Here is a 21,805-nt window from a genome sequence, read left to right as displayed (position 1 = left end):
TTAGGAATAAAATTAACGCAGCATTATAATCTCTCCTACCCTTCCTTCTATATGGCTGCCAAAATTGTGCTACAATAAGAACAAGACTCCAAATAAGGAAAAGATGTATAATATATTTTTTAAAGGTATAATCCTGATAAAACCAGTTCTGAATGATGGAAATATCAGTGGCTAACTGCTGGTTTATGAGTAGTTTTCTTTTACCAACCCCACCCTAACAGAAAAAGATGGTGGTTGGGTATCCAATGGTCAAGTACCAGTGTATTATAATAAAACCATTCACTTACTTTTTGACTATAATCACTTCCTAAGATACTTTTCTGATAATGGTCCTTAAAATATGGTTCTACTCTGAAAAGTGACTGTAAAAATGGTACCTTCTTACTCAATAAATCTGTTCACTGTCATTATTTCAAGTCATATCTGCTTACCGACAATAGTAAGTTTTTACTATTTTATACACTTGCTGCCACTGCTTACACACAGCTATGGGAGAGAGAGCTGGAATCCATTCTGGCTCATGCATCATCGGCCAAACTGCTAATTACATGTCAACTGCAGAAGCTTTAATACTGGTGAAGATGTATAACCCTGAAAGAACTCAGTGTGACTTTCAGATCTCAGATGGAGTTTACAGAGCTGGCAGTTAGGAGGAAAACACCTGTATTTTTACTCCTAAACTAAGTGAATAGGATCTGAAAAATTATTAACAAACTATCAACTTGTAACCACATGATACCATTTTTAGAGTTACTTTTCAGAGTCTCACCCCATGTTAATTGCTTCTGAGCTATTTTATTTCTTATATTGTACATGAGAGTTATTTTTCATAAAGCAGATGAACTGGGCTGATGAATGTATTATATGTTACATCAAGGAACTGATGTAACACATCATAAAAGGGGAATTAATTCCCATGGCCTTTTATCTAGGGGTTCTCCTTCCCCCACCCCCGTGCCAGTGAGGGGTTTAATTTCTCCAGACCACCTGATGATCCACTATATCGGCAGGAGTTTGGACGTTTGGAATGTTTCATTAGTGAATGAGGGCCAAGACCATGATGTTCACCCATCTCCTGACTGAACAGAAGAGACCATAGATCAGAGAAGAGGCAGTGCTCAGAACGATGGATTACCGAAGCCAACCATTCGCTGTACCTCATGGATTTCCTGGAGCAGTTCCTCATTCTTCAGCTCTAACTGTATGGAAAAGAAGAGGATCAAACAGGGACACATGAACAAGTCTTAAAGCACCTAAGATACATCTTCCTAGAATACTTTGGGCCATGAAGGAGGATTCAACCAACTAATCCCACTTAGAGACTGTAAAGAAAATAGAAATAGCCTTTGTCATTGTACAAATATTTCCCTACTGCTGGTATCAGAAGTGATATCATATGTCAGCAAGATGATAGCAGCTGACAGCAGAAGCCTCAGAAATATCACCTTTAATTGAGTATCTTATTTTCAAATATAATTCAAACCTGAAAAAGGGCAAGTACTTCTCACTATATGAATATTCAGAACCCTCTGCTGAGAAAAATAGATGACTTCCTTTTTAATTGACATCAGACCATGAGCCGACCTCTTCATCCTACTTTTTTCCCCCAGACTAAAAGGGATAAGAAAAATACATACCTTCATTGCGTATTTGTAAGACTGCTCTGCCTCCAACTGCCTTCCTCCCTGAAAAACATCAGTAGCCTGTGAGAAGCTTGTTTGATAGGACAAAATCAGGTGTTTCAGCTACTGTCAAGAGACACATTTTAACAAGGCTGGATGACAGGAATACCTCAGCTGTGGAATATTTAGTAGGAGAAAGGGTAATGAGAAACAAAGGGGAAGATTGTTTCTTTTGGCATTAAAATGCTTCCACATTTGTGTGTTTCCAGAGAACAAACCCCAAACCTATCTATCTTTACCAATGAGGCACCTTTGAGACATATAGATAAACATTGATGTAGATAAAACAGAACATGTTTCATCACATTTGATGTTGAGATAAGACACTCACTTGCATGCAGACTAGCGCTAGATATGCCCACACTTCGGCATTGTTGTTATTCAGGGCATTGGCCTCAGAGAGGGCATCTTCTGCCTCCGCAATTTCTTTCAGCTTTACAGAGAGAGAGAAAGAGATGAGCAAAAACTGAACCGCAGGTGAAGTATTGCTCAGAGTTTAACACACACCTGGTATATGACAGCTGAAGAAATCAGTGTTAAAAACCTTCAGAAATGAACCTCACTTTAGGCGCCTCTGAATTGTACAATAATAATGACACAGTGTAACAAATTTAGAGCAGAGAGAGTGAGACAACTGCAATGTCAGACTCTCCTGCTCTCCTGACTGGAGGGAAAGCCCCTCATCACTGACTCAGACACTACCGAAGAGCCCAGTCCTCTTACAAATTACCCATGGACTATTCTCACTGAAGAAAGCAACAAACACTCTTTCACCGCCATGTGTCTAGAGTTTAGAAACTACTGGGGAACCCTTACGATGGTTGAGGAGGAAAGTAGAGTCACCCTGACCCCTCCCATTCACTTTCTTCAGATGAGGGAACCTTGCAAAGCAGCCCCTTGGGAGATGCTACGCTCTTTATGGCTGCAGGGATCTCAGGTCTGTCTCTCTGTCTTTATTAAACCATTCTGAAAATCCTCACATCTTTAATAAAGAAAGGGTTATTCTTGGTAGCCCTTCCCATCTGCTGACTTGCCTACATTCCTTCCAATGGGGGAAGCAATGTGAGTCAAAAGAAAAAGGATCCTTCCTGTTGACACTTAGGTTGCACACAGGTAGGTGCTCATTTAGAATGGAGTCCAGCACAGTGATTGCATGCCTATGTGACAATGTACTGAGTGTGTCTCTGGGAGCCCTCTAATACCAACTGGTAGAGTGCATGTTTTACTGTAATCAGAGGTGAAAGTAAGCTGTAAGTAATACTAATCTATTAGAGTTCTTTGAAGGGGGTCAACAAACATGTGGACAAGGGGGATCCAGTGGACATAGTGTACTTAGATTTCCAGAAAGCCTTTGACACTGTCCCTCACCAAAGGCTCTTACGTAAATTAAGCTGTCATGGGATGAAAGGGAAGATCCTTTCATGGATTGAGAACTGGTTAAAAGACCGGGAACAAAGGGTAGGAATTAATGGTAAATTCTCAGAATGGAGAGGGGTAACTAGTGGTGTTCCCCAAGGGTCAGTCCTCGGACCAATCCTATTCAACTTATTCATAAATGATCTGGAGAACGGGGTAAACAGTGAGGTGGCAAAGTTTGCAGATGATACTAAACTGCTCAAGATAGTTAAGACCAAAGCAGACTGTGACGAACTTCAAAAAGATCTCACAAAACCAAGTGATTAGGCAACAAAATGGCAAATGAAATTTAATGTGGATAAATGTAAAGTAATGCACATTGGAAAAAATAACCCCAACTATACATGCAATATGATGGGGGCTAATTTAGCTACAAGAAGTCAGGAAAAAGATCTTGGCGTCATCATGGATAGTTCTCTGAAGATGTCCACGCAGTGTGCGGAGGCGGTCAAAAAAGCAAACAGGATGTTAGGAATCATTAAAAAGGGGATAGAGAATAAGACTGAGAATATATTATTGCCCTTATATAAATGGATGATACGCCCACATCTCGAATACTGCATACAGATGTGGTCTCCTCATCTCAAAAAAGATATACTGGCACTAGAAAAGGTTCAGAAAAGGGCAACTAAAATGATTAGGGGTTTGGAACGGGTCTCATACGAGGAGAGTTTAAAGAGGCTAGGACTCTTCAGCTTGGAAAAGAGGAGACTAAGGGAGGATATGATAGAGATATATAAAATCATGAGTGATGTGGAGAAAGTGGATAAGGAAAAGTTATTTACTTATTCCCATAATACAAGAACTAGGGGTCATCAAATGAAATTAATAGGCAGCAGGTTTAAAACAAATAAAAGGAAATTCTTCTTCACGCAGCGCAGAGTCAACTTGTGGAACTTCTTACCTGAGGAGGTTGTGAAGGCTAGGACTATAATAGCATTTAAAAGAGAACTGGATAAATTCATGGTGGTTAAGTCCATTAATGGCTATTAGCCAGGATGGGTAAGGAATGGTGTCCCTAGCCTCTGTTTGTCAGAGGATGGAGGTGGATGGCAGGAGAGAGATCACTTGATCATTGCCTGTTAGGTCCACTCCCTCTGGGGCACCTGGCATTGGCCACTGTTGGTAGACGGATACTGGGCTAGATGGACCTTTGGTCTGACTCGGTACGGCTGTTCTTATGGTACGCCCCAGTATGGCATACCGGCAAGAACCGGTTTGCCGTACCGGGACGGCCTGGCTTCCCCAGGGTTCAATTTAAAGGGCCTGGGGCTCCCAGCAGAGGCTGGAGCCCCAGGCCCTTTAAATTGCCACCAGAGCCCCACTTCTGGAGCCCTGGGGTAGGGCTGCGAGGCCCTGGGAGCTGTTTAAAAAGTCCGGGGCTCCCGCTGTAGGAGTAGCTCCAGGAGTAGTGGGGGGCTCCAGGGGTTATTTAAAGGGCCCGGGGCTCCAGCTGTCTCTGCCGCCCTGCTCCTTTAAATAGCCATGGGAGCCCCGCTGCTTCCCCAGGGCTCCTGCAGCTATTTAAAGGGCCGGGGCAGTAGAAGCAGAGGAGCCCCGGGCTCTTTAAATAGCCCCAAGAGCCTCGGGCTGCTGCTGCTACCCCGGGGGGTGGGGGGAGTGGCTGGCTCTGACTCTTTCAGCCACACCCCTTCCACCCTAGGCCCTGCTCCTTCTGGGGGCCAGAGCTGGCCCCAGCGTACCGGTAAGTCACTGGACTTACTTTCACCCCTGACTGTAATTCGCAGCAGGTCTGACACACTCAGTGCCCCAACACGTTGTCATAACCTGTATCTAATAGGTGTTACGTAAGGTATCTTATGCAAACTGGTAACATGCTGGTCTCCAAAATCATTGCATGGTGTGTGTATGAATGTATACAAAGAGTTATTGATGTGTGCTGGAAATATGTTCTTAAGATATGTTTGGGAGGCAGCACATAAGCCCAGCCTTCCCTAGACAAAGGAATGTGTATTTATTTGTCTGACCAGCTTGATCACAATGCAAATATGTTTATATATAAGCTGAACAAAGCCATCAAGCTAACAAGAAGGGGAGGAGACTGCTTAACGATCATGATGGGGGATGGAATCTGCACCCCACAAAGCCTTCCTGGCTCCAGAGACATTGAACTTTAGGGGATACAAAGACAAGCAAAATCCCATTTTGGTTATCCGTCACTGAGGGGACTTAGTGTTCAGCACCTTCCAAGCCTCTGAAAGCTGGATTTGCTTGGCCTGAAAGGCAAGAGTCACTAGAAACTAACTCCAGGTGTCTAACATTTGTTTTTTTAATTATCTAGTACCCAGACAAAGAGAGTAACTTGTGAAATTAAGTTTTAGTCACTTGAAAGTGTGCTGTGTTTGGTTTTAATTGTAATCATACCTGTTTCTTTTATTCTTACTTATTAACACTTATCTCTTTTCTTTGTTAATAAACTTATTCTTGTTTTATTACAAAACCATCTCAGTGCTGTGTATTATAGTAAAGGGCAAGTCTTGAGCTAACCTAACAGGCTGGTGTGTGTTCTGTCTCTTTGGAGGCAGCAAACTTTCCTTCTGACTGGACACTCTCAGAAGTTCTGGACATCACAGAGAGATGTTTCTGGGGAACTTGGGAATTGGGGTTCATTGACTGTTACCGGCAAGGCAAAGTTTGGACTGGCAGAATCCTGGAGAGTTTGCCGGGAAGGCAGATGAGCTAGTGTCAGAGAGCAAAGCTCTCACTTGCTGAGACTGAGGGTCAAGACAGTGTCTCACAGATCTGGGTACCCCAAGCAGGACATCACACTGAGAAAAGAGATTCTAGTCCCAGGAGGAGTTAATTGCTACACAGTGATTGTCTGTTCTACAGCTGGTTAGAGTATTTTTTCCTCTCACAAACTTTCCATTTTAGCATCAGTGAGTCTCATGCATGTAACCATGATGGCACCCACTGCAATGTGGCCTTTACCCTAAGAATATCTTTAGAGAACTCTGGTCCCCCCAGATAGTTTGGATGAACAGCTTTTACCTAAGGAAAGGGGAACAGTGGAAAGTCAAGTCATAATCTCATCTTCCCAAGATCCATGCAATTGTCTAAAGACTGGCCAAGCATGGATGCTTTTCACTCTCTTACCCTGTAGCAGGCGATTCCTACTCCCAGCCAGGTCAGGCAGGATGAGGACTTCTTACAGGCCAGCATATAGGTGCGCTTTGCCTTATCATACTGCCAAGAGAAGAGATCAGTAAGTTGCTCTCTCTAATGTAACCATTCACTCTGCACCATGGCTGCTCTTCCTCCACAGGCACTCTGAAACCACCATATTTCAACTGGGCTCATATAGGAGGGGACACTACCATCCAAATGCTGTTGGTTGTGGCCAAGAACCTACTCACATTTCCCATAGCAGGCAGTTCTGCCTGTATAGCCCCTGAGAGCCTCAGATTAACAAGCCAACAAGAAATGTTTAGCTCTCCATATCTAGTGCTAGAAAAATTATTGGGGTTATTATTACAGCAGCACCCAAAGATTCTGATCAGGATTGGCGCTAGGCACTGTACACACAAAGAAGTAAACTGCTCCAAAGAGTTGAGTTCATTAAAAGACTTAATTGTATTGTCTGATCTGCAGCTATGAAAATAAAAGTTGCAATTCACAGTATTCATCCAGAATAGTTACTTTCCCTGCCTTGGTTTATCTCCCATTTTTAGATCCCATGTTCAGCTCCTCACCTCTTTCTCTTTCAGATAGATCGACCCCAGTCGCAGGTAAACAAAGTGTATCTCAGAAGCATCCGTTACAAAGCTGATGGTTCGCTCATAGCATTCCTTTGCCTCACTAAGATTTCCACTCAGGTAGCACAGGTGCCCTTTCTGTGCCCAAGCATTTGGATTCTATGTAAACAAACCCAGTAGTTAGACAAAGTGAGACAAGTAGGGCAAAGTGGACAAGAGATTAACTGGATAGCATCTAAGCTCAGACGTAAGGGAGATGATGAAGGCTATTTGCTTACAGATATGTATTTTACATACAAGCAAGTTTGAGTTTGTAGCGAGGAGTACTTGCACAACAACTACTTCACCTAGCACAATGGGGGCCTAATCCGTGACAAATACAAATATTAAAAAACATTTAGCGATATTAGTTCTGCTGCTGTCTGCATGCTCTATTCAACTTGACATTCTCAAAAGATGCATCTCCCTTTCATCTGAATATCATAATTATATATATGAAATAGAGAAGTGCACATGTTCACACAGGGAGAAAGGAACATATTACTCCTGGGGACATTCTGCACCAAAATTAAAAATTCTGCACACAATATTTTAAATTCTGCAAATTTTATTTGTCAAAATAACACTGCAGAATCACGCCAGTTTAAATTATTTTTGTAATTTATTCAAAATACCTGTCAGCAAGTATGTCTGTAACAATGCAGACACACACAGAAAAATCCCCACCGGGGCAGAGAGTTAAAGAAACCCCTATGACAACCCAGCTCCTGTTTCTCTGTCCCCTTCCACCCCATCCCCCGCAGAGCCCACCCACCCACAACCTCTCCCCTCCACAGCCCAGCTGCGGGGACCCCCGCAGCCAATACACCCAAATCCCCTCCCCCCACCCAGCCCAGCTACGGGTTCCCCCTAGCCCAGATACCTACCGTCCTCCCCGCCAGAGCCCAGCCATAGGGGCCCCCCCTTGCCCAGATACCCACCCCCCACCCCCCTGCAGCCTAGACACCTGCCCCTCTAGCCTAGGGTGAGCAGACGTCCTGATAAAATTGGGACCATCCCAATATTTAGGTGTTTGTCCCGCGTCCCGACCGGTCTTTGGTCAGGACGCAAGTTGTCCGGATATTTCGCTCCGCCAGCAGCACTGGCTTGTTGGTTTTTTTGCTCCGTCGGCAGCACTCGGCTTTATTTTTTGCTCCACCGACGGACCCCGCCCCCGTGGCTCGATATTTTCTTCCTCTCATTTGGTCACCCTACCCTCGCCCCAGAGCCCAGGGATCCAGAGGGACAAACAGCCTGATGCTCGGTCCCAGGCTTGCATGGAGTTTCCTGCGCTGCCCTTTCCTTCCCACAGGGCGTTCTGAGAACTGCAGCGGTCAAGAACCCTTTAGCTCCCTCCCCATCCCCTTGGCAGTGCCTTCAGTGTGCAAGCTGGGCTCTGTAGCCAGCAGCACTGCAGCCCATTTCTGTGGGGGAGAGAAAATTCTGCGTGCACAATGTTAATTTCTGCAAAATTCTGCATTGCACAGTGGCGCAGAATTCCCCCAAGAGCAACATATACACTGAGGGGAAAGAAAGACGGAGATCTACACAAAGAGGAGTCCTCCCCCTGATGTGTTGCCTCATGTAAAAGATCAACTAAAATGCAAAATAATGAACTAAATAAAGGGGAAGAGAAGTGAACCAGGCCAACTCCTGATGTTCTTACTCAACTTCTATGTAATCCTTGCTTAGGCAAACTCCTACTGACTGCAACGGGAATTTGATTGAATAAAGCTCGAGTCAAGACCTCAGGACCTGACCCATTGGAATGAACATAGCAGCGGATATACTGTATTGTTCTGCAAATCTCCTTGTGTTCTGAGAGAGGATGTTGACTGCTCAGGGCAGCATAAAAACAGTTACCAGGTAGTCAATCTGGATAGCCTCTCGGAGACATTCTTCCGCCTTAGAGAAGTCCTTCTTGAGCAAGTGTGTTTGTGCCAGCACTAGGTAATACTCACAGCTGGGTCCTTCCTGCTGGCACAGTAGCTCATGTGCTAGCGCCCTGTGAACAAACTGAAAGAGAAAGCCACACACAGGCATTGTAACGAAACTAACACCAGCTATGAACATCCCAACCCCTGTTCTGTTCCCAGCATGGAGAAAAGGGATAACGTGCAGCCTCCTCTGTGACAGACAACCAGAATGCTCACCATGCACTGTATGTATCGCAACACACAGGTAATGTCTCAAGATGACTTTACATGTTCCCTCAAGGCATCCTCGATTTAATGAGAGGGTGTCTCATTAGCAGTTCAAACACTGAACGGGTACATTTTTTCCTTTGAAATTTTAGCTTCAGTTGCTTTTAGTTGTCTTTGTTTGCTGTTAACACTCAGCAAATTTCCATCGCTTCTCTGTCAAGTTAACGTCATACAGCACAATGTGGAAGTCACTGCATTTGAGGAGGCCCCTGTCAATACAGGCTAGGAGATAGTGGGGACAGAACTGAAAGAAAAGTTGCCAGACAAGAGGAGCTTGGAGTGCTGTTATGAAGGCAGCTTGTCCCTCGGACAACCCTCCAGTGGTTGCTCAGAGAGTAGCTCTGATCTAATGGACAAAGGTTATCCAATGGACTGATACTGGTGCTGCTGGTCTTAACTTGAAAGGAGGATGAATGTGTGAGAGAGACAGAACCTGGATGAGGGGATGTGGGGCACATACAAGCTGGCATTGGGACTGAGGAGGAGGTCTGGGCAGTGAGTCTCCCAGGTGCCTCCATGGCCTCCCACTGCACACCTTTTCCTAGGGCTTCTGTTTGTATATTGGTTTGGAAAGTGTTTTGTGCTCCTGTGGGATATTACCATTGTATGATTTTAATGCATGAGGCAATATGGTAAGAAAACATTGAATTGGGTACCTAAGAGAGGAAAGAGAAAACAAGGAAGGCAAAGGAAGAACTGGCAGAAGAGAGTGACAGAAGATAGTGAATGTACTGGCATCACCTGGGAAGAAATACCACAAGTAGAGAGTGACTGTAATCAAAGGAGGAACTAGACTGCCCAATGCGTCAGTGGTAGAGGAGTACTAAGGTCAAAGATGTATGCTTATCAGCACCAGCGCTCCAAGCGCGTGCCTGGGGCAGCAATCCACAGGGGGTGTCCTACTGGTCCCCGCGAGGGCGGCAGTCAGGCCGCCTTCGGTGGCATGCCTGCGGGAGGTCTGCCAGTCCCGCAGATTCGGCGGCAATTCGGCGGCAGGTACGCTGAATCCGTGGGACTGGCGGACCTCCCGCAGGCATGCCACCGAATCCACGGGACCGGGGACCTCCCGCAGGCAAGCCGCCGAAGTCAGCCTGCCTGCCGTGCTTGGGGCGGCAAAAAAGCTAGAGCCGCCCCTGATGCTTATACATCAGAATGATGTGGACAGGTGAAAGTCTATGGAACAATATATGTGCTGTGAGTCCTCTTCACAACTCTTTTAGGGAGAAGTTATTCTGTACTCCTAGGATTAAATGATGCATTGTAACGTATGATGGCTATTGTGAAATCCAAGGTCACAGGGAGAGTTCCATTTGATGAAACCCACAAGGAGCCATTGTTTTGGAAGGGAGGCACTCCACATGCACGTGAAAGGTTACTCTGATGCACACAGAAGTGCGTGGATGGCTATTCTGATCCAAGAAGTGACTACCTGGTCTGTAGGATGCATCAAAATAATAGGTATTTCCTCTCAAAACTATCCTTGAAACGGCTCTTTTATGGACAAAAATTGGATTACTTGTTCTTCCTGCAACAAACCAGTGGTGGATTTGAACACTCCTATTACTTTGCCTAGCTAAGGTTATTTTTGATGCATCTTAGGATCATTTCAGTTCTGAAGTCTCTAAACAGCCATATCTTGGCAGCACTTGACAATAATGTTGACTTGACTGATGTTCGATGAGTTGAGTCTGCATAGCCCACTCTTTAAACCCATAAGAACATCCTACTGGAAGCTGCCATGATCTCACTAGATTAATACCACAGGGAAGTAACTGTCACCCATGGAAATGAGTTCAAAATCCTAATGCCACCTTCCTTCCCCAGTTCATGCTGTACTGACCTGTAGAGCATTGACCTCCATCAAGAAGTGTATGGTTTCCATGAAGATTGTGTGGGAGGGCTGTGAAAGTCCAGAAAGGGGGACAAGGGCCACCGCATGTGATGGATCAAGTGCTCCTCCACTAGTTTTCTTCATTACTGAAATAATAGCGAGAGAGGCTCATGGATGCTGAAAAGACCAGAGGTTCAGAATAACAGTGATAATCCAAAACCATATCATGTATTTGTTTATTATGTGAGCAGGATAGGCCACAGCTGACCTTAACTAGTCATTTCTTTGATTTTTTTAAGTGCTTAAGTTTTGATAAATGATGCAAAAGGAAGCTACACCATTGTCACAAAGGGTATGTCTACTACAATTAAAAACCTGGGGCTGGCCCATGACAGGGTCATGACTCAGGATTGTGGGGCTTGGTTCAGGGGCTGTTTAATTGCAGTGTAGATAGTCGGGCTCTGGCTGGTCCATCTACAAGAAAATCCACTTAGCTGAAGATTCCTAACCTGGGTTGGAGAGCAAACCTTCTGCTTTGTACCCTATCCTAATGAATTGAACAGCAAGTTAGCTTTTACGGACTATCTCCTGTATTATCTGTACTTAATCACACCCCGTCTTCGCCACTGGTTGCAGTGAAGTCCCAACCCTCTGCCCCAGCACTGAAATCCCCCCCTCTCTCTAAGCCACAGACCCCACTTTCTAACCTTTCTGGGACGTCTCCTTGTTCTTACTGAGAGTGGGGGAAAGTTTCTTGGTCAGTTTAACTGCAGGATCATCTTCTGGCAGCTGGATGGTTACAACAGGCTCTACAGAATCTGGCTGTACTTTCGGGGAGCCATCTGGAGCCTCATCTGGAACTAAACCCCACAATGGATTAAGTGCAATGAAAAGTTCTCCATAAATTGGTCACTTCTTAGCAAGACGCTGTACCTGAGAGAACTCAGAAAATTGCAGAACTAGCCCAGTCCCAGGTCTGCTGGGAAAATACTGCGCTGGATGCAAATCCCTGGGAATGGATTTTTGGTTATGTTAATACCTTGCAAAGTTATAATGAAGTATCAATAAGGCCCTGTCTTCACTGGCAAGTTTCTGCTCAGTAAAGCAGCTTTCTACGTTGTAACTCCCAAGTTGTACACACTGTCAAGCCACTTAGTGTGCAGAAACTGCACAGTTGCAGCGCTATTAAAAAAAAAACAACCCCGACGAGAGCTGTAGAGCTTTCTGTGCTGGGGCTACAGTGCTGCGGTGCCAGTGTAGACACCATGGCAATTATAGCACTGCAATTGGCCTCTGGGAGGTGTCCCACAATGCCTGTTCTCACCTCTCTGGTCATCGGTTTGAACTCTACTGCCCTTCCCTTAGGTGACCAACCGTCAGCCCCAACCCGTACATTCCTTTGCAAATTTGAAAGTCCCCTTCCTGTTTGCTTGGTGATGCATACAGTGGTCTCAGCGCATCTTTCCAGGTGGCCATGCCTGCTCCACGCACCAGGCGATCCCCTGCTTTGACAATGCTGAGCTACTGGACCTCATCGGCATTTGGGGAAAGGAAGCTGTGCAGTCCCAGCTGCACTTCAGCCGTAGGAATTATGATACCTAAGGACAGGTTTCACGATGCATGATTGAAAGGGGCCATGACCGGGACACACTGCAGTATAGGTAAAAGTGAAGGAGCTCCAGAATGCCTGCCACAAGGCCCGGGAGGCAAACCACCACTCCGGTGCTGTGCCCACAAGCTGACGGTTCTATAAAGAGCTGAACGTGATACTCGGTGGCGACCCCACCTCCACTTCAAAGGTCCCTGTGGATACTTTGTTGGCTCACGTGCCAGTCGAGAGTGGACCGAGCCAGGAGGAGGAAATCTTGGACGAAGAGGGGAGGGAGACCCAGAGGCAGAAGATGACTCAGAGGCCAGAGATGCATGAAGTCAGGAGTTCTTTTCTACCCCGGAAGAGCCTAGACAGTCACAGCTGTCGGAGCTTGGCAAAATGCAAACAGGAGAGGAGGCCCCTGGTAAGCAGATCTGATTTTGGGAATTGATAGAGCGAGTTGTTGGGGGCAGGAGGGTTGCAGGAAGCAGGCTTGTCTCCCACCGCATGCCTAATCTGAGTGCCAGAACAGGCTGTTGATAGACTCCCTCACTTCACGAGAATCTCCCTCAGAGATCTCCAGGAAACTCTCATGGAGATACTGGGCAATCCACTGCCGCAGGTTCCTCGGCAGAGCTGCTTTGTTTCTTGCCCCATTAACGGTAACTTTCCCGCGCCACTTTGCCGTGACGGGGGAGGGGTGGGAGGAACCATTGCTGCACATAGGCTAGCCGCATAGGCGCCAGGGCGGAAGCCGCAGGCCTGGAGAAGACCCTCCCTTGATTTCCTGCTCACCCTCAGCAGCTGAGCTATCTTCCGTAATGATCACCTCCTGTGGAAAGTGTGGGGACAGGAATGATTATCAGGCCCACCCTACAGTGCTGGCTCTACCCAAGAGCCACATGCCAAGTGTACAACAGGGTCCAAGAAGAGTGATTTACTCATGATTTTGGGGGTCTTGTGGCTCATGTGTGCTTGCCTGGGGTCAGCCAGTTAGTGACAGGTGTGAGAGTACTGGCTGTGTTTTAAAGAACTGAATCACTGTTGTCTGTGTTGCAAACAATACTGCTTCTGTAAAATGTTGCATTTAAACTTCACAGAGATGACCTTGGGAGGCCAATCTCCCTTATTGGTGGCAGAACAGCTGCACAGAATTAGAAAGTGGCCAAGAAGAACTAAGGAGGACTTTCTGTGTGAGGTTATGATGCATTCGTCCGCCGAGAAACAGGAATTGAAGAAGTGGCAGCACAACGAGAAGAAGGACCGACGGGAGAACGCGGCACACAAAAAAGAAGCCACAGAGCGGCTCCTAACAGTTATGGAGCACCAAGTGGACACGTTCCAGCCGATACTAGGCTCTGCAAACCGAGCAGGTCCGCGCCCGCCCTCCCCTGAAGCTGCTGTCACAAAACTCTTTCCCATGCGCACCCCCACACACTGCCAACACACTGTTATCAATCTGACTCCACTCTCTACTCGCAGCATTCCACTCCTCCCTCCTCACAGTCCAGCAGTGTGGACTCCCACTACCCACTGCACTCAACACCCAGCCCTCTGCAGCTTGGCCCTGCTGAAGTACAGTACCCACTGCATTGTACTCCAAAGGAAAAGGTTGGGTATGATCCCTGGACATACACAAATCTGTAGCCATCCTGGGACCCCTCCTCCTCTTGAAAACTTCCCCTCCCCCTCCCTGCTGATGAATTTTTTCGTTTGACTCTCTCCTTCGGTTGTTGTCTTTTAATAAAAGAATTGTGTTTGTTTGAAAGCAATCTTTATTCTATTAAGTGAAAGCAAAAATAGCACCGCAAAGCAACATACAATAATGTTAAGGCCCCTTCTTGCATCATGCGCACCAATCACCTCTTAGCATTACAATCACTGCAATCCTGAGCATAGCAATAAAAATTAGTGTCTTTCATCTTCAAATTGCTGCCTCAAGGCATCCCTGATCCTTATGGCCCCGCGTGGTGCCCTTCTAATAGCCCTGGTCTCTGGCTGTTCAAACTCAGCCTCTGCGATCCAGCCTTGAGTGAAGCTTTCACCCTTCCCTTCACAAATATTATGGAGTGTACAGCACACGGCTATAAGCATAGGAATATTGTCATTGGCCATGACCAGCTTCCCATAGAGGCAGCGCCAGCGGGCTTTTAAATGGCCAAATGCACACTCCACAGTCATTCTGCACTTGCTCAGCCTGTTGTTGAACCGCTCCTTGCTGCTATCAAGTTGCCCCATGTATGGCTTCATGAGCCATGGCATTAAGGGGTAGGCAGGGTCTCCCAGGATCACAATGGGCATTTCGACTTCCCCTATGGTGATCTTCTGGTCTGGGAAGAAAGTCCCTGCTTGCAGCTTCTTGAACAGGTCAGTGTTCTGAAAGATGCATTCGTCATGTACCTTTCTGGACCAGCCTGCGTTAATATCTCTAAAATGCCCATGGTGATCCACAAGCGCCTGGAGATCCATTGAGAAATACCCCTTGCAATGAATGTACTCGGTGGCTACATGGTCTGGTGCCAGAATTGGAATGTGCATGCCATCTATCGCCCCTCCGCAGTTAGGGAAGCCCACTTGTATAAAGCCATCCATAATGTCATGCAGTGTCATGCCCAGAGTCACAGTCTTTCGGAGCAGGATGCGATTAATGGCCCTGCACACTTCCATCCACACAACTCCAACGGTCAACTTTCCCACTCCGAACTGGTTAGCAACCGATCGGTAGCAGTCTGGAGTAGCCAGCTTCCACAGTGCTATCGCCACGCGCTTCTCCAGTGACAGGGCAGCTCTCAATCTCATGTCCTTGCACCACAGGGCCATGGTGAGCTCATCACACAGTCCCATGAATGTGGCTTTCCTCATGCAAAAGTTCTGCAGCCACTGCTCGTCATCCCAGACATTCATCACAATTCGATCCCGAGCCCAAAAGTAGCATTCCACCCCTGTGAATGCCACAAACAATCTCCTGTCATAGCTATTACGCGTGGTGAGATCAATGTCACACCTTCTTGCCTTTGTAGTTTAAGGAATAACTCCACTTCCACACGTGACGTGTTGGTCAGAGCGAGCAGCATACTGGTCAGCAGTTCGGGATCCATTCCTGCAGCCCGAAAGAGGCAGGGCGTGCAGTACACAAACTGTTGAAAGATGGCGCCAAATGTGGACGGAAGCACAGGGATTGATGGGATGTGAAGCAATGCATCACGGAGCATTGGAATTGGACCCAGGATGCCCCGCGACACTCTCTGCTTTCCCACATGTCTTAGCGGCAAAAGAGAAAGAGATACTCTGTGGGATAGCTTCCCAGAATGCACCGCTGTGAATAGCGCTGCAAGTGCTGCAAGTGTGAACACATATTGCACAGGCAGTTGTCAGTGTGAACACACAACAGCGGTTTGTTCCCTTCTGCGCTCTCTGAGCAGCGCTGTAACTGCCGGCGCTGTAACTTTGCAAGTGTAGACGCGCCCTTAGAAGAGAGAGCTAGAGCTTTCAGGTCTGGTGTTGGCAGGCTTGGGGGTGGTAAGCTAAGAAGCTGCTCCTTTTGTTCTTGGTTCCCTCTGTGGTCAGAGAAACAGGACTTTGCATATTCTTTTTAAATAAACAAGATTACAATAAGAATATACCAAACTCCATCAATTTCTACTTCCAACTGGAACATCCCCAGTGCCCCCACTTTGATTGACTGCTTGGGTCAAAAGAGCCAACATTAATTTTCCTCTCATGCCTTTCACTGGACATCATCCCTCCACGTTAAATCTGAGTGCCCTTCTCGCCAGTCTCTGATTGGCTGCTGGCTACACTGCTGACTTACCTAATAGGGTGTCTTCCTGGGGAGAAGTGACAGTTCTTAGAACTGTGGCAGAGACAGTGTGCAGCTTTTTTCCTCCTCCTTCAGCAGCTTCAGCGATGTTTTTCTCTTTGGCCAGTCGTGCCTTCAGTAGTTTGTTAGCCTCATGGAAGGCCATCTCCACCCGAATATCATTTTCCTGTATTTCATAGAACAAACCTGAGTGGGGACAAAGGAATTGCACAATGAGGAGTTGTTGCACCTATTTCCCTCTGTTCTGTTGGATTCCATACTCCTGCTCTTACAGCACCAGAGCAAGCAATGGGGATCAGGACCAAAATAAGGAGCAAAATCAAAGGTCTACAGAGTTTATCAAAGGTACATATTCAGTTGATCTCATACCTAAGAGAGTCCAGGACAGGATGCTGGATGGCTCCAAGCAGGTGGCATCCTCAAAGAAGATTTCTGCCTCTTCATAGTGCTCCATCATGACAGCTATGATACCACACAGCAGCAAGCTAGAGATGGTGTCAAACAGGTTACCCACAAAAACTCACAACTGATTAAATCAGTGACATTAAACAGACTCCTCTCCCTGCCACCCCTCCTAGCCAGAACCAGCAGTACCTGTGCAGGTGACTTGGATTCAGAGAAAGAGCTTCACGAAAACACTCCTGGGCTTTGATATTTTCCTCCATCAGGAGGCAGAATGCCCCATAATCTAGCCAGTGCTGGACAATCTGGCGGTCACGAGCCAGCCTCTAGGTATAAGATACCATTGCTACAGTTAGGATCCCTGGAGTTTTAACTGATGCAGAAGTTGTGCAGAATGAGGAGTTTCAGTTTTATGCTAATCTCCCTTTCTGTATCTTCACCCCAACATTTGGTTGCCAACTGTCAGCCTTTATTTGCTATGAGCTAGAGTTTCTCCTAAGCAGGGATCATGACCAGTATCAACCTTCAGTCTACCCACCTTCAGTCTTTTTGCCTCCTTCACCTGGCAGTAAGGAGCAGAGAGTTTTTCATCTTTAGCCAGTCTTCTTGTTGCTTTTCCTTCTAGCTCTCCTTCCCCTCTTGTTAGGTGACATAATCTTCCAATTCTCACTCTAGCTGCCTTTTGTGACAGCTCATCAGATCCGTTCTTTTCCCCTCCCCATCAGGATGAAAGCCCACAATGACATGGTCAGCCTCTGTCATGCTTCAGCCTGAGATAAGCCTTCTCCTGACAAACAACTCTCAACGGTAAGTGCTAAGCCTACTGAGCTGCATCATCCTTCCTTCACTGTGCCCAGCCTACAGTGGAGTTACAGTAAGAAACTTGAGGTCTTCACTGATTTCAGCCCCACTGTCATCCCTATAACATACTGTGTGCCAAACAACGTGCCTGGAGAGAGGGAAGGGAGAAGCTCCCTTACCTCCTGATAGTAGACAGATGCCAGAGCATAGTCCTCATTGACTTCGGCTTCATGAGCAAAGAGTCGCAGCTGCTCACAGCTTGTGAAGGTGGGTGAGGCAACGACAGTACTCTCCTGTGACAGTATCTGTTAAGAGACAAGGACATAGGAGATAAAATGAAGTCAAATCAGCACACAGAAGTTTGGCAAGGATGAACTAGGTCACTCTGTGGCATCACTGTGCAAATCCAGTGTGATACAAAATGTAATACATTACAGGCTGGGCGACAAATTATAAATCATTCTGACTATTGATGGCAAATGGGACTCATTCCTGCATCTCTCTTATCTGTACCTCACTATCAGGTGTGTAAAATCATGGACTTTGAGCTACCTTCATCATATTAGCGAGGTGTCTTCCCCATTATTTACACCTGTGGTCTATTGGTATCAGAAGATCTCAATCTTAAAAACCAAAGAAACATCTAAGGACTTCCATATGGACCAAGAATATTGCAAGCTTCCTACTCTACTAATTTGTGTAATGTCACCAGTGTGGCTCTTTGATACACAATGAAAGATCTGTATCATATATATGAGTCTGCTAGCTGACATCTCCTCATCTACCCCTAACATGCATCAACCCAAAGACACCTCATACACATACATATTCTATGGCTATGGGCAGGGGTGAAAGTAACTTAAAGGACTTACCGGTACGTCAGAGTCCTGAGCGGGGTCTGGCCTCAACTGGAAGAGGTGGGGCCTTTCAAGATGTAAAGGCCCTGGGGCTCCGTCTGTGGCTGGGAGCCCCAGGGGCTTTAAATCACCCTGGAGTTACCAGCTGCAGAGGCGGCTGGGAGCCCCGGAGCGAATTAAAGGGCCCGGGGCTCCGGCTGCCGCGGAGCTCCGGGCCCTTTAAATCACCACGGGAGCCCTACCACCACTACCCCGGGGCGGCAGGGCTCGGGCTAGGGCTGGGGTAGCGGTGGCAGGGCTTCAGAGGCGATTTAAAGGGCCCGGGGCTCCAGCCGCTGTGGGGAGCCCCGGTCCCTTTAAAGCGCTGCTGGAGCTCCAGCAACGGAGCCTGGCTGCTGGAGCTCCGGTGGTGATTTAAAGGGCCCGGGGCTTCCCGCAGCAGCTGGAGCCCTGGGCCCTTTAAATCACCGCCGGAGAAGCTGGTCCAGTCCGGCATGGCGTACCAGCTCTTGCCGGGTACGCCGTACCAGACTGTACCGGCATACTTTCACCTCTGGCTATGGGACCATAGAAATACCTAGATACTGTAGATTAAAAATGTTTCTGACAATGTTTCGGGGCTGCATGTTAGGCTAATTGTAGTAATTGCATATTCAGAGCTTGATCCTGCCCCCACTGATTTCCAAGAAAGCCGTGTTAGGCCTCAGCTCCATAGTGAAATAAATACACTCCAAGTCACATTTGACAATGTTCTTACTATGTGACTGGGTGTCTGCCTACCTGATTTAGAGCAACGTGCATCTGATCCACAAGGTACACATACAGCTCACTCAAGAAAGCTTGTAGCTGCTCCAGGTTGTTGAATGCTGTTGTCCTCAAGTACTTCTCTCTCACAATCTTCACCACTGCATGCTGCAGAGAACATAAAACAACTACTTGACAATAGGGCCCCACCTTCAACCTACCACTTTCCTCTGTGGCAGCAGCAGAGAGCCAAAAAACACCAACTTAATTTAGCCTGAACCCATAACATGTATTTAATGAAAGAAGGCCATGTACAGCACTGATTAAGGGGATGGGTAAATGCAGCTGAATTCCACTTTCAGCCTAGCTGACTATGGTCCCTCTTGGACAGACCCAAGTCCATTGGTGGAGCAGTCCATGGTGGAGCATTGGATAAATACACATGGAGACTGAATTCTGCTCTTACCCCCAGAAAGGGCAGTTCCTCCAACGGCTGGGGTCAATTGGCAGAGTGGTACAAGCATAGGCCAAGACTAACTAAATCAAAGAAGTGAACTCTTTTTTTCATCTTAGTAGGATGGTTCAGGTCCAGAATTGTACACAGAGGATTACTGCATGTGGAAAGCTGATTATCCATCCCTTCCTTTAGCTCGAAACTAAACTAAACCTGCCTAGAAATGTGGTGCAAACACATGCCATTTGTGACTTCGTGCTTGTAGCTGTACCCCACTGACAGAAAAGATTCTCCTGACATGCAACCAGCGGCGTATTATCGCCTAGACCAGGGGTCGGCAATCTTTCAGAAGTGGTGTGCCGAGTCTTCATTTATTCACTCTAATTTAGGGTTTCACATGCCAGTAATACATTTTAACATTTTTAGATTTCTTTCTATAAGTCTATAATATATAACTAAACTATTGTTGTATGTAAAGTAATAAGGTTTTTAAAATGTTTAAGATGCTTCATTTAAAATTAAATTAAAATGCAGAGGCCCCCGAACCAGAGGCCAGGACCCAGGCAGTGTGAGTGCCACTGAAAATCAGCTCGTGTGCCACCTTCGGCACGCGTGCCATAAGTTGCCTACCCCGGCCTAGCCCGACAAGGCCTAGGCTTAGGGTGGCAAATTTGCAGGGGTGGCAAATTTGAGCACCCATGGAGAAGCTCCGCTCCCCTCCCCTCCCCACATCGCCCCCCCCTACTCCAGCTCGCCTCTGCCTCCTCCGCGAGCACACCACCATGTCCTGTTTCTCTCCCCCTCCCTCCCAGCGCTTGCACCGCGAAACAGCTGTTTCGTGGGGCGAGGAGGGAGGAGGAGGGAGGGGGGAACACGGCGTGCTGGGGGAAGAGGCGGGGCTGGGGCGGGGATTTGGGGAAGGGATCCAATGGGGCAAGGAGGGGGCAGAGACTTTGGGGAAGAGGTTGGAATGGGGGCGGGGAAAGGGTGGAGTCGGGGCGGGCGGGGCAGCAATTATTTCAGGGCCTAGGGGCGGCAAAATCATTAATCCGTCACTGCATGCAACCAAAGTTTGGACAACTACCTGCCCCGTTAGAAGAGAAACTTCAGAATTTATGCCCCTGTTGGAACAGGTACTGACTATTTGAAAGGGATTCCTCAGTTGCAGTAAGATGGCACCTGTCATTTTAAGTTCCTATTGAAGTACAGAAGCTCTCTGCTGAAGAGAAAGAGTCAGAAAGGAAATGACAAGGCAATCAAAGAGATACAAATGGAAGGTTTGCCTTCAGCTGTTCCTTAAAAGCAAAGTATTTTCCTGAGCTGTTGAGTTCATAGTTCAGTTGACACTTCTGTTCCTCCAGGGTGTGATGATCTATTACACCACCATCAACCATCTGCTTCCCAAACAGCTCATGGTACTCATCCAGGATGGCTCCAGCAATACTAGTGATCTGATTGTGGTAACCTTCCACAGCCTAGAAAACAGAGAAGCCGGAGCTGAAACAGGAATCCGGTCCTGGGATTCAGACTTTAAAGGTAACTTCTAGTACAAAGCTTGAAATTGACTTATGTTACAGAGCCCACTCCTCCTGCTAAGTATGTCTGACTCAGCCTCAATTAACCTGTCGTATCCGTCTCATCAGTGATTGATAACTACTAAGGTGTCTGTGTATAAATAGAAGCTTTCTCCTTTATAATTAGATATTGCTCCTGTTTTATTTTTCCAGCATAATCTAGTATTTCAGACATTGTCATCTCTTCGGTAGTATAATAGGCTTTACATAAAATACAATTTTATTTGTCAGTGTGACGTTGCACTCTATGATTTTTTGAAAGTATGCTGATGAGTGTGAACATAATGTAACTGAAATATGCTTCATGCAAAAGGTCTCTTGCAAGATATCATTACAAAGCTTATAATCTACTGAGTGTGGTCATCCTATTTGTATAAATGTATCACTCTTGTATCTGAAACTAGAAATATGAAATAAAACTCTGAGGGCCTATTGTAATTATGCAAAGCGTGGGCCATTATTGGTGGTTTGGAATCTTGATGGCTCCCATTAACCAGGACAGTTGACTGTAGATGGCTCTGTTTTACTTGTAAGTCTTTCTGTATACGTATTGCTGGCAAGTGGGTAATGAAGTCTTGCAGTGACATGTGATCATGTCACCTGAACTGGAATCCATCTCTAACCTGGTGATTTTCCATTGAGAAGGAAGGGTGGGAACCCAGAGAGGGACAAAG

The 21,805-nt window shown here is 46.6% G+C and overlaps 1 protein-coding gene across 3 annotated transcripts in view; it reads right to left on the bottom strand.

The window, feature by feature from the left end:
* Positions 1 to 21,805, bottom strand: part of CFAP70 (cilia and flagella associated protein 70) — a 44,765-nt gene continuing 22,960 nt past the window's right edge. Inside the window, exons 15-28 of one of the 3 annotated variants that reach the window (XM_034784457.1) lie at positions 20,841 to 21,032; positions 19,140 to 19,271; positions 17,682 to 17,807; positions 16,894 to 17,027; positions 16,669 to 16,784; positions 16,291 to 16,485; positions 11,596 to 11,748; positions 10,898 to 11,034; positions 8,717 to 8,869; positions 6,812 to 6,973; positions 6,216 to 6,305; positions 2,014 to 2,115; positions 1,638 to 1,685; positions 1 to 1,199 (exon numbers count right to left, since the gene is read on the bottom strand). In XM_034784457.1, the coding sequence (XP_034640348.1) occupies positions 1,119 to 1,199; positions 1,638 to 1,685; positions 2,014 to 2,115; positions 6,216 to 6,305; positions 6,812 to 6,973; positions 8,717 to 8,869; positions 10,898 to 11,034; positions 11,596 to 11,748; positions 16,291 to 16,485; positions 16,669 to 16,784; positions 16,894 to 17,027; positions 17,682 to 17,807; positions 19,140 to 19,271; positions 20,841 to 21,032 (1,821 nt within the window). In that variant the 3' untranslated portion in view covers positions 1 to 1,118. Of the gene's footprint in view, positions 1,686 to 2,013; positions 2,116 to 6,215; positions 6,306 to 6,811; positions 6,974 to 8,716; positions 8,870 to 10,897; positions 11,035 to 11,595; positions 11,749 to 16,290; positions 16,486 to 16,668; positions 16,785 to 16,893; positions 17,028 to 17,681; positions 17,808 to 19,139; positions 19,272 to 20,840; positions 21,033 to 21,805 lie in introns of all 3 variants that reach the window. The other 2 variants (XM_034784456.1, XM_034784458.1) reach the window with 2 other exon arrangements.

The sequence above is a fragment of the Trachemys scripta genome, chromosome 10 (assembly GCF_013100865.1).
Source record: "Trachemys scripta elegans isolate TJP31775 chromosome 10, CAS_Tse_1.0, whole genome shotgun sequence".
Classification (NCBI taxonomy): Eukaryota; Metazoa; Chordata; order Testudines; family Emydidae; genus Trachemys; species Trachemys scripta.
This window is presented reverse-complemented; position numbering and strand designations above follow the sequence as displayed.